Raw genomic sequence first — 12,643 nt, 5'->3', positions numbered from 1 at the left:
AGCCAGGAGTTTAGGACCAGCTTGAGCAACATAGTGAGACCTCGTCTCTACAAAATAAAAAAATTATCTGGGCATGGAGGTATATGCCTGTGGTCCCAGCTACTCCGGAGGCTGAGGCAGGAGGATCCCTTGAGCACAGGAATTCGAGGCTGCAGTGAGTTGTGATCGCGCCACTGCACTCCAACCTGAGTGAGAGAGTGAAACTCTGACTCTTAAAAATAATAATAATTGGCGGGCGCGGTGGCTCAGGCCTGTGATCTCAGCACTTTGGGAGTCCAGGATGGGAGGATCATCTGAGGTCAGAAGTTCGAGATCAGCCTGACCAACATGGAGAACCCCTGTCTCTACTAAAAATACCAAAAAAAAAAAAAAAAAAAAAACAGGGCGTGATGGGGCATGCCTGTAATCCCAGCTACTGGGGAGACTGAGGCAGGAGAATCGCCTCAGGTGCAGAGACTGCGGTGAGCTGAGATCGCGCCATTGCACTCCAGCCTGGGCAACAAGGGCAAAACACCGTCTCAAAATAATAAGATAATAATAATTTTTCAAATGGTGGAAACCTGAGACAACCTCTGAGCCGGAGAGCCGTGGCAGCGGAGACCAGAGGACCCACCCATTCCCTGCACAGGCCGAGTCTTTGCCCCCCAAGAGTGATTCCATTGTGTCCTCTCGCCAGGTCCATGCAGGAAAAGAAAAAATGTGACATCTCAGGACGCAGATCCCGAGTCAGGGGTCCCGTCTGCCTACCGGTCCCAGGGGCTGCGGAGAGCTGATGGCTCCCAGAGTCCCTCGAGGCTGTCCTTGGAACCGCAGGGAAAATCATGCTGAGGAGACCAGCAATGCGAAAGGATCTGGCCAGAGCTGTCCCAAGAAGCTGCAGTTAGCCAATGAAGTGAGAACAAAAGCACTGCCGGTTTGGTCGCAAAGGCTGAGCTGGGAGGTTCTCATAACCAAATCCCCTCCCTCTTCCAACGTCCTTGAGTTTTAGGACAAACCCCAAAGGAATTCGAAAGCGCAGGTTCCTAGAGCTACTACTTCGGGGGCGAAAACACAAAGGTACCAAAACTGGCATTGCCTCTTGGACCAGAGGCTCGGAAACCCGCGTCTCCGGGACCCTCGACGAGACTGTGAGGAGTAGGGGCAGCAGCGCGTGCGGCCCCCAACCCCCGGTGGGGGAAGGAGAGTGAAAATGGGCCTGGCCCCGCCACGCACTGAGGGCACCGGGGCGCCCACCCCCGCTCCCTGCCGGCAGGAGGCATCCTCTCCCCAATAATTGCTAAATGGGCTGGCTTTCTGTGCAGCGGAGGACACCCGATAGCCCTGCAGAGGCAAAGCGCGGGGCTAGGCAAAGGCTGGAATCCTGCCCCAGGTTAGCAGTGAGGCAAGGGGCTGAGAGCAAAGCGCAGACCTGTCCTCTCCAGCTCGCCGTCTTATGGAGACCTGGAGCTGCTCAACTAAGGCTTACTACATAAATACCCTTGTGATTTGTGTTATGGCAACAGAGAAAGGCGGCTGCCTGGCAAGGAGGGAGGGGGACCCAACTCAAAAGAAGTCGTTTCCGTTCTCAAGCCTCAGTGTCCTTCTGTACAATGAGAATGATTCCATCCCTGCCTGGCGCAGGGGTTGGCGTTAGGCTCCTCAGGGGAGACGCCACAGCGCGGCGACAGCCTGGGACAAGCCTTCCAAAGCAGAAGAAAGTCTCAGCGATGGGATTGGAACACGCAAGGCCAGAGCAGAAACTTCACACTCCCCTTATTTACCCCCACCATTTTCTAGGTTTTTGCGGAGCAAAAGAATGCTGAAATCAGAGAAATCCGAAAAACGGAGAAGGGGAAAGAAGGTGCCCTGGGGCAGAAGAGGTAGCTGGCTGCCCTCAAGCACCAGTGTTCCCCCAAACTCCTTTTAAGCCTCCCCCCTTTTTTTTTTTTTTTTTTTTTTGAGACGGAGTCTCACTCTGTCGCCCAGGCTGGAGTGCAGTGGCCGGATCTCAGCTCACTGCAAGCTCTGCCTCCCTGGTTCAAGCGATTCTCCTGCCTCAGCCTCCCGAGTAGCTGTGACTACAGGCGCCTGCCACCTCGCCCGGCTAGTTTTTTGTATTTTTTAGTAGAGACGGGGTTTCACCGTGTTAGTCAGGATGGTCTCGATCTCCTGACCTCGTGATCCGCCCGTCTCGGCCTCCCAAAGTGCTGGGATTACAGGCTTGAGCCACTGAGCCCAGCCATTAAGCCTCCCCTTCACTCAGATCACTAAGGAGATGGGCGTCACTCTGACTGTAGACAAAACTGTCAATTCCCTTGCCACTGCTTCCCTGACTTTAGACCAAAGTAAGCAAACTGTTTGGACATTGTGATGCAGTAATCAGATAATTTGGCTAAACCCAGATTTGTGTTCAAATTATCAGAACTCATACCTCAAGTCTCTACTTGATTCTCCAAATGCAGTCGTGGGTTCTCCCTCCCTCTCCCCCTCCCTCACACTCTCCCCGCTTGCTCATTGCCTCTGGTCTCTTCTTTGCCCCCTCTTTCCCCCAGGTACACAATCCCTTGTTTTCCAGATAAAGTGGGGCTCCAGTCATTTCCTTCCAGAAAGATACCATTTTCCAGATCTCAGCTGATATAGACTTTGGGCTGCTAATTAATGGAAGTTACTGAATAAATAAAATACAACAAATTTGCCACCATGAAAAAGCCTGGAGAACATATTTAGGGTGGGAACAAAGAACAGAGAGAAAAAGATATGATTGGATTTTTTTTTTTTTTTAGACGGAGTCTCGCTCTGTCGCCCAGGCTGCAGTGCAATGGCACGATCTCAGCTCACTGCAACCTCTGCCTCCCAGGCTCAAGCGATTCTCCTGCCACAGCCTCCTAAGAAGCTGGGATTACAGGCACCTACCAGCACGCCCGGCTAAGTTTTGTATTTTTAATAGAGATGGGGTTTCATTATGTTCGCCAGGCTGGTCTCGAACTCCTGATCTCAGGTGATTTGCCCACCTCAGCCTCCCAAAATGCTGGGATTACAGGTGTGAGCCACCACGCCTGGCAGGAGGTTGGATTTTTTAAAATCTCTTTTTCAGGGAATTTTTTTCTATATTAGGTCAAAGCAGCCCCCACTGTGGTGACAGAAAGAAAGAGTTGGAATTTGAAGTCAAAACACCAAAAGGCGGGGGGATCACGAGGTCAGGAGTTCAAGACCAGCCTGATCAATATAGTGAAACCCTGTCTCTACTAAATATACGAAAATTAGCCCGGGGTGGTGGCGCGCGCCTGTAATCCCAGCTACTTAGGAGGCTGAGGCAGGAGAATAGCTTGAACCCAGGAGGTGGAGGTTGCAGTGAGCCGAGATCGCACCACTGCACTCCAGCCTGGGTGACAAAGTGAGACTCTGTCTCAAAAAAACAAAAACAAACGAACAAAAAAACACCAAAAGGCAATCATGTTTCAGTATCAAGAGGTTAGTTTTGCAGCTGAGGCCCACAAAGTAGGCAGAGAGCCGCATAGCAATACAGGTGGGTGGGGGTGAGCTCCACCTCCAACCTTTTCTCATAAGCTGGCTCTTTCCATCTAGGGGCCTTCCTTAACCAAAAAAAAAAGCTGGGAACTAAATCCAGGTAGACTTGAAGGCGCATTACCTATCTCATTATTCATCTGCGTGAATGCTGGAGTTTTAATTACACACTTGCTTTTTCTGGGGAAGACGACCAAATATCATATTTTTGAAGGTATCAACTTGTTTTCTACCAGACAGTTGTTGTAACAAGTTTTTTCAGCGACATGTTAGGTCTTTAGGAAAGGGTGCTTCAGATGGTGCGCACTAGCACAATTTTGTGGCTTTTAATTACTATTTTGTTCTTTTGGGGGGTTTCAGAGGCTGGCGCCTGGGCGTGATTAGACCGTCTACCCCGCCCCCCGTAACCTCGCACACTACCCACCAGGTGGCGCCACAAAGCAAGCGCTGCTGCAGGAACTCCGGACTTGGGAGTCCAGCAAGTCGTGCCCTCCCATCACCGTCGGGCCAAGGTTTCCCACTACAAGATTATAGAGACAGAGGAAGTTGCCATTTCCGACTTTTTAAAAAACAGGAGAATGAAAAGAAAAAATTGCAATGATAGAGTAGAACAGCGTCCCAAAATGCAAAACTGTAAAACAGGATTAAATTCAATAAACCAGATAAAACTTTTTATATTTGTTGTAAATTTACAGAGAAGTGATAAATCTAGTATCTACTTGATAAATCTATAATCTCACCTATTATCCTATTTCCTTTTTCTCAAGAGCATCGAATTTTCAAGGCCAACTGGTGAACCTTTTCACCCGAAGGAGGAAGTCCTCGGGATGGCTTTCAGGGTGTCATTTACTTATCAAACATATATAATTACTCAGAGCCTCGCGTGTCGGGAAAGTACCAGGGAAACTGGTTTCAAATATACTATTAGCAATAATACCTTTAAGTTTATGTAGCTTCTCTTTCAAGCAACAAAGAAAACCCGTTTTAATATTATCTAATTAATTGTCCTAATATCCCTGCGGATTGGTTAGGAAGCGGGCATTACACGTGGTTTGTGGATAATTAAATCAATTGACTACGTCAAGTGCCGAGTGGCTAACAAGAGTAAGTGCCAGACACTTCGAGGAAAAGTGGAGATAGAGCTAGCTGGACTCTGGGCATCGATGTACTTTAATGTGTTTGAAAACTGACCTCGGACATGAAAGTACGAATCACTGGAACTGGCACTTGCACACAGAATGGGATGGGGAACCCCACTTCTTCCTCTGAGGCAAAACGCCAGTCTGTCTCCACGCCTTCTGTCTCCTGCTGCGGGCCACCCTGACTCCCCGCTACCTCGACCCCTTGCCTCGCTGCTCACATTCAGCGGCTGTCTGTTTGCACCCGGGGCCGCTGCAGCCGCAGCCGCAGCCGCAGCCACAGCGCCCACCGTGTGACGCCCGCCCCCTGGCCGGGCGTTCCTGGAGCTCCGCGGCCCTTTGCTTCTGATTGGCTGTTGCTAGGTGACGTCGCCAGCGCTCACGTGACGAGTGTTAAATGCCCACACTGCAGGAGCCCGCCTGGCAGACAATCGTAAAGCCGCTCAGGGCCGCTCACCTGCTCCCGCCTCCCGGATCCCCGACCTGGCCCAGCCACCCCTGCCCCCTTCACTGCCCGCCCCCCGCCCGAGCCCGCGCTCGCGCTGGGCAAGGAGCCGAGTGGGCCCAGAGGCCGAAAGAGGATGCGACCAGCAGCTGTCCCGAGCAGCTCACAGTGATCGCCTCCCCGGAGGAGGAGGCGCCTAGACGGTTGCCTCCTTTCTTGTTTCCCCCCAACCACCCCCGTAATTACATTGGCTGCTGGAGGGGACCGGGAGAGACGGAGGAGGCGCCTGGCTTCCCCCGCACGCCCGCCACCTCTGCTCTTTCCCGTCCCGGGCCAGGATGACTGGAGTCTTTGACAGTCTAGTGGCTGATATGCACTCGACCCAGATCGCCGCCTCCAGCACGTACCACCAGCACCAGCAGCCCCCGAGCGGCGGCGGCGCCGGCCCGGGTGGCAACAACAGCAGCAGCAGCAGCCTCCACAAGCCCCAGGAGTCGCCCACCCTTCCGGTGTCCACCGCCACCGACAGCAGCTACTACACCAACCAGCAGCACCCAGCGGGCGGCGGCGGCGGCGGAGGCTCGCCCTTCGCGCACATGGGTTCCTACCAGTACCAAGCCAGCGGTCTCAACAATGTCCCTTACTCCGCCAAGAGCAGCTACGACCTGGGCTACACCGCCGCCTACACCTCCTACGCTCCCTATGGAACCAGTTCGTCCCCAGCCAACAACGAGCCTGGTATGCATAACGCTGGAGTCAAGAGTGCCGAGTCGGTCTAGTTAATGGGATGGATGGGTAAACGTGTTTGGGGCGGGGGGTCGTCGAAAGCCCTGGATTTTCACGCTGCCTGCTCACCCCCCGCTTGTGCCCTTTACCCTCCCCAGCCTCCAATCTGCCGCAGGTCGCCCGTTACCTCCCTCTCTCCGTTGGTGGGACCTGGTGGCCTCAAGGGCCAAGTGGGCGTGCTCCGCCTGCCTCATAAGGGCATCTTCTTGCCACCTGCTTCTTTCTCTTGGGTGTGCACTTGTCTCCCCCTTCCCTGGAGGGTTCAGCTCCCGGGGTCGGTGGCGGCTCCGATCCGCAAGCTGCGAAGTTGCGCCTGCCCGTGGCGCCACAGTTCAGTGCACCCACCTCCTAGCTCAAGCCAAGTCCCCCCTCCGGGCCTTCTAGGAACGCGGGAACTCCAGGACCCCTGGGTTGCGCGGTTCTCATGATTCCGTATCATTGCAGAGAAGGAGGATCTTGAGCCTGAAATCCGGATAGTGAACGGGAAGCCAAAGAAAGTTCGGAAACCCCGCACCATCTACTCCAGTTTCCAGCTGGCGGCTCTTCAGCGGCGTTTCCAAAAGACTCAATACCTGGCCTTGCCGGAGCGAGCCGAGCTGGCTGCATCTCTGGGCCTCACCCAGACTCAGGTGGGGCTCGCGCCCTGCGGGGGCGAGGAGAGCGCGGGCCTGAGATGGCTGGGAAGCAGGCGGGTTCAGGACAATGCTTTTAAAAGTTCATTTTAAGTACTTTTAAGGATTTCCAGGCCTACGCCTCGAGCGGCCCTAAGTAAGCTTCTAGGCCCAAAGCTGGAAACCCTCAAGGGGCCGCCGCGTGGGAGGGAAGGAAAGGGACCGGGTGGACAGAAACCCCGTGCCTCTCGCTACTGATTAAGCGGGTGGAATAACTGGCCCTCCTCACTCTCCCGCTGTCACCGTCATCACAGTGCACGTACACCAGCAGCCCTGGCCTTTTGGCAAGTACCTCCCCAGGGAGCAGGAACCCGCAGAGTCTCAAAGGCCGCCGCGCGTGATCCGCTTCCAAGGCGCTAGCTGCCCACCTCTAGCCGGCGGTTTTTCTCTGCTTTTTTTTTTCTCCTCTTCGAACCCCTACTGCCCCAAGACTAGGTTCGTCCACTAATGCTCAGGTCTTTTTCCTCAAAGGTTAAAATCTGGTTCCAGAACCGCCGGTCCAAGTTCAAGAAGATGTGGAAAAGTGGTGAGATTCCCTCGGAGCAGCACCCTGGGGCCAGCGCTTCTCCACCTTGTGCTTCGCCGCCAATCTCGGCGCCCGCCTCCTGGGACTTCGGTGCGCCGCAGCGGATGGCGGGCGGCGGCGGTCCGGGCAGTGGCGGCAGCGGCGCCGGCAGCTCAGGCTCCAGCCCGAGCAGCGCGGCCTCGGCTTTTCTGGGCAACTACCCATGGTACCACCAGGCCTCGGGATCCGCCTCACACCTGCAGGCCACCGCGCCGCTGCTGCACCCCACTCAGACCCCGCAGCCGCATCACCACCACCACCATCACGGCGGCGGGGGCGCCCCGGTGAGCGCGGGGACGATTTTCTAACCCCAGGGAGAACTTGCCAGAGACTGAGAGCAGAGACTAGTGATCCTCAGTGCTTACCCCGAGCCGGGGTTCTCTCCTCCCGGCCCGCCGCCACCCACCTCTCCTGGAGGCTGCGACCTGCAGTGGCCCGTCCCAGGCCCTGCTCCCTCCCGGGGCCACCAAGCGGGCCTCTCTCTCGGGGGAACCGGACAGCAACTTGGCGAAGGCCTCCCTAAAAGGCCGCGTTTCTGACCTGAGCCCCGGGTCTCGGCCATTTCCAGCCCCGCTTCTGACTTGCCTTCCCTCCCCTCCGGGTGAGCCTGTCTGGCGCCTTCCTCGCCCAGGGCTGAGAGCTGGGTCTCGGGAGATGGACGCCTCCCAAGCGCGCGAGGCTTCCCGGGCGCTCTGAGGCTTCTTTCTCCTCGCCCGCCCCTGGGCTCAGCTCGGACGCTGCAGTTATTGACCTCCCGGTCCCGCCTGCCCGCCCTCCCCCACGTGGCCCCTTGACCCTTGGCCACTTTACTCCCTGCAGTTCCCAGCCCTCGGAGCCCCCATCCCTTCTCTTCCCCCACCGTGCTCCCCAATGAGCGCTCCCTCAGCTCTCTCCTCATCCATCACCAGTGGAGTTTTTTTATTTTTATTTTTTTAAAAGTTTAGGTGCCTTTGCGGATGACCTCATTTTGATGTTGAAAAAAATGATTTTTTAATATGTGAACACTGCAAAAATGTGTTTAAATTATCTTTTTTAAAACCTATTCAGGATTATTAGCCTGGACTTGGACACAGAGTTTGTAAATAAAGGTGTCTGTGCAGATTTTCCCACTGATTTATTTGTATAAAAATACCCATCTTTTCAGACTTTTTTGTAAACCCCCAGTTGTGAAAACTGCAGTTTAGCAGTGACTTCGGCAACCCCTCCTTTTTATTTTTTCCTTTAAAAACGTTTCAGTTAAATTAAGCTACTGATTTGGATTTGTTTTATCGTATCCTAAAGTCTTTGTTGTTGAAATGAAAGGTATTTTGGGGTTATTTATTATGAAAACAACATGCTCTTAATGTTGATTTTACAATATGAAGAGATTATTTAAATAAATTATTGTTTTCACTGGATGTGTGCGCTTTTTTCTTGGTGCCAGGGTCCGGTCAGTCATGTGCTCAGAGCTCAAGCCGCTGCACAGGCCGGGAAGCCAGCCGGCCGAGAGCTACGTTTACATCTTTCCGACGCTGCGACACCGCGAGGTGTGGCAAGGAGAGGACAGGCACGCTGGGCGTGGGGCCGCACCGGGGGTTTCACGCCCCGCCCCCTCCCGAGTCCCAGCGAGGGGTTCTCCAGCCAGCGGCGCGTCGACTCACTCAGCGCCGAGCGGCTCCAGCCTCCGCCTGCCCGGACCCTCCGGCGCTGGCGCCACCGCCCCCGCGCCCGCCTGGATGGCCAGGGTAGGCGTCCGAGCCGCCGCGGGGCACCTCCCATCAGGGACCTGAGCAACCTGAGGGTCGGACCCCTCCTTTGAACCTTCCCCTCCGTTTGTCCCACGGCACTTCGGGACTGAACTGAGAGCTCTGTGAGTCACCCTGGTGAGGCATGGTTGGCTGCTCTGGAATGCAAGGCGACCCCAAAGGCACCGGGCTGTGCTCGCGCGCGCGAAAACACAATCACACACTGAGCACACTGTCACAGGCCCATCTATACTAACACATACTCACCTATACTGATACACACTCTCACAGTCACACTCATGCTCAAATATTCTCAGGCGCACACAAAATGACACATACTCTAACACCGTCACATCACACTCATACTCCATCACAATTTTACACACAACACTGACACACGAACTCATGCACACTCGGATTCACATCTTTACACACTGATAAAGAAACTCACATATGCACACTCACGTATACACAGTCACAGACATTTATATACACTGGTATGAGAGTGGCATCTTTCCACTTCATACTCTTGGAAGGGAAAATGTCCACACACCACTGGGCTCTGCTTTCTACCTTGGGCCCCACACAACCAGCTTCCAACTTTGGCGGTGACCCTACTTTCTGGCATTCCCTACAAAGGCCTGGGGTTAATGAAGGCCTGAACTAAAAGTCCCTTTCCCTGAAAGTGCTAGGGCCCACAGGTGGAAGCTTCCTGGCTTCAATCACTGACTGTGTGACCTTGGGGAACCCATTTTAATCAGCCTGTGTTACAGTTTGCAGATCTGTAAGACATTAACAGCTATAGCTTGGAGTTGTGAGCATTTAATGAGGCAACAATGTAACAGTGCCTGGCACATGGTAACAACTAACTTTTATCTATTTAATATTTAGTATTACTGTTTTATCACAGTGCCCCCAGAGAGGGGTATGAAACCCACAGTTACCCAGAGGCTTTCCAACTTCACTTTGTGTGGAAAAGCAGCATCCTGGAGCTGGGAGAGCCCCCTCCTACCTGGGGTTTGAACCTCAGCCATGCCCTCTGAAGGGACTCTCTGCTACTGCAGAGGGGCTGGATACCAGCCAGAGCCCCGCCTGCCAGGTCCAGGCTTCCTCTCCTCTAGGATGAGGCCATCTGTGTTGTGTGTCTTCAACTTATCTGCCAAAACCAGACATAGGGCGGAGGTGACTTTCTGGGCTCAGTGGCATCATCCTGAGGAGAATCAGGACTTTTCTGGGCAGATTGCTTTTGGGCCTCCTCTGAGTCTGGTTTACAAAGGTGCGGTCCAGAGAGTTGCGGCTTTGGAAAAAGCAGGGAGGCTACACAATCCAGTGTCCCATTGCATTTTTTGCATTGTTTTCCCAGGCTAGGGAGGCCTGGGTTGAAGCCCACTGACCTGTGATCCTGGGTTTCCCTAAGCAACCGCTGCCTGGCAGACCCCCATCCCTGTCCACCACCCCTACCCCAGCTCCAAATTTTGTGGGGGGTTTTTTTTTTTAGTGCCACTAACTGGTGCCAGCCTTCCTCCTGAGGCTAACTGTGCCCTCCCCTCCTTTGCGCGCACTCCCCTCCCTCCTCCCGAAACCAGCGGGGAGAGACGGGCAGTAAATTGGCTGGTGTCGAGGATCTGCAGCAGACAAGATGATTAAGAGGCCTACGCTGGAGCGCCCGGGGCAGGGAATGTCAGCCCAAGTTGGAATCACGCAACAGGCCTTGGCATGAGCCAAGCCTGGGAGCCGGGAGGGCGGGCGCCCTCAGCTCCGGGGTGGGCTGAGGCCCCACAGACTCGCCGGAGTCACCTAACCCGGCACCCAGCGACGGAGGGGTCGGTCTGGGCCAAGACGAGCCTTTCCCCAGGGAGCCTGCGAAGCCGAGAGCAGGAGGGTGAAGGGGCCAGAGGAAGAGGGTGTTTCCGCAGACGAGGAGAGGGGCAAAGAGAAGGGTTGGCAAGGACGCGCCCAGGTCCCAGAAATGAGGGGGAGAGAAAGGGGAGGAGTGGGCGAGGGAGGAAACAAAGCCTGGCTCCTGGAGGCGGGGGCCGGCTCCAGCCCCGCCGGGGGCGACGCATTGGCAAGCCTTTCTCACAGTCTCCCGGCCCGCCCAGAGACGCGGAGGCCTGTGATCAGCCCGCCGCCGCGCAGACACGCTCCCCCCGTGCTCTACTGAGCTCCCCAAAGCGCGAGTGAAAAATGGAAATGGGAAGCAGCGATCTCGGCTCTCTACACTGGGAAACTAGCAGTGCTCAGAACACACATAAATCTCCATTGTAATCTCCTTCCAATTGCTCGCGTGAAATATCAGGCCAGAGACAGGATATGACAAGCGCTGGGAAGCAGGGGGAGGAAAGCCGAAGAGCGAGGGGTGCACGGCCCTCTCCGCTCCACCCTCTGGCAGGGCTCTCCCAACTCAGACAGAGCGCGGGCACTGAGCTCCAGGGCCAACTGCCTGCCGCCCAGGTGCTCCCGCGCCCCCCGCCCCTTCAGTCCCCTTCTCCCCCCAACCCCCATGCACGCTCTGCCCACAGCCACCTCGTCCCAGCGCGGTGCTTTGCTGGGCGCAGATTCCCCTCCGGCTGCGCCGAATTCCCTCCGCCGGCCCTGAGACTCCGGGATGGGAAGGGCAGAAAAGAGAGATAATGGATCCCAGGCCTCACCAGCCCTGCTGCAATGTGGGACCGTTTAGGAGGCTTCCCCTAGGCCTTCTTTCAGGATCACTTGTGAAAATTGTGATTATCCGCCCTGTGTAACGATCCCAGACTGATGAAGCGAATTTGGGAGAAATATCAGGTTTGGTGGAGGCAAAGAGAGCGGGGGAAGACTGGAACTTTGTTTACAAACAGTTCAGTGGTAGAAGACAAGGGGCAGAAGAGGCGGGTAGACAGAGAAGCTCCGAAGTGGTCCCCTGCGCCCAAGAGAACAATGTCGGGGAGGAAGACGCCCTGTCCCCTCTCAAAAAGTCGTTCTTACGGGCAGTAAAACTCGAGTGCAACTCCCCCACTCCTGGTGACCCCTGCGGTCGCTCAAAAGTCACAAGCCCGCTTCTTTCCCTCCATGGAACAGCGACCACCAGTGGCTTTAACCTGTTTAGGGTCGAAGACTCCTTTGAGAATTAAGCTACAGATCCTCTCCTCCTCCAAAAATACAGATAGGTCCCTTCCCTCCGAATTCAACTTTGGAGTCCAGGAATCCTAAAAGCTGTAGGATGGGGTGCTATCCTGGGGGCAGCGTTACTCCCAGCCTTGGCGCTAGGGCACTAGGTCCTGCGGGGACTGGAGGCCTCTAGCAGGATCCTAACACCCAAAGCAGCCCCAGGGAAGCCTCCCCCAGGCGGACCTTTCCCTTCCCTCCCCACCCGGGATCTGCTAGGCACGCCGCAGCCACCCCACACCACCCCCGCCCCCACACACACCAGTGAAAGCGGATGCGGAGGCCCCACATCCCTCCGATCCCCCTTCCCCCGCGGGAGTTCCCCTCGCGGGGACGGTTTTGGCAGTGATTGCCACATTACAAGATGTTACATTCCGCCCTGGGGCCTGGGGCCGGGCGGGGCGGGGAGACTGTGTTTCAGGAAAAGAAAGTGCAGGCAGGTCTTGGAGTAGCAGCTCGGCGCCTTCACGCCAGGAACGCAGACAGCCTCCAGACAGACCTTTCTTCCCTCGGCCGCTCCGGCTCCGGCTCCGGCTTCCCCACTAGTCCTCCGGGGCCAGAGCTCACAAGCTGCAGTGTCCCGGCAGTTTGCGGGCTGAGTGGCAGCGCTCCGAGAGAGGCCTTTTTGGGGAGGGTCCCCAGTCGCGTCGGGTCCCCGAAAGGGA

General features: G+C 55.6%; 1 protein-coding gene across 1 annotated transcript; it reads left to right on the top strand.

Annotated features, from left to right (window-relative positions):
* Positions 1–5,068: 5,068 nt before the first annotated feature.
* DLX2 (distal-less homeobox 2) lies at positions 5,069–8,502 on the top strand. Its single transcript, XM_023186010.1, has 3 exons — positions 5,069–5,826; positions 6,319–6,503; positions 7,017–8,502. Exons 1-3 carry the CDS (start codon positions 5,427–5,429, stop codon positions 7,416–7,418), a joined length of 987 nt encoding a protein of 328 aa, XP_023041778.1. The 5' UTR covers positions 5,069–5,426; the 3' UTR covers positions 7,419–8,502.
* The last annotated feature ends 4,141 nt before the right edge of the window (positions 8,503–12,643 follow it).

The sequence above is a fragment of the Piliocolobus tephrosceles genome, chromosome 11 (assembly GCF_002776525.5).
Source record: "Piliocolobus tephrosceles isolate RC106 chromosome 11, ASM277652v3, whole genome shotgun sequence".
NCBI classification, from domain to species: Eukaryota; Metazoa; Chordata; class Mammalia; order Primates; family Cercopithecidae; genus Piliocolobus; species Piliocolobus tephrosceles.
Note: the sequence above shows the minus strand (reverse complement) of the source record. Positions and strands in the feature narration are given on the sequence as shown.

Coding starts and splice junctions, on each gene's coding strand:
- DLX2 (XM_023186010.1), top strand. CDS start 5,427: ATGACTGGAGTCTTTGACAGTCTAGTGGCTGATATGCACTCGACCCAG. Junction 5,827..6,318: donor CCCAGCCAACAACGAGCCTG/GTATGCATAACG, acceptor GTATCATTGCAG/AGAAGGAGGATCTTGAGCCT. Junction 6,504..7,016: donor TGGGCCTCACCCAGACTCAG/GTGGGGCTCGCG, acceptor TTTTCCTCAAAG/GTTAAAATCTGGTTCCAGAA.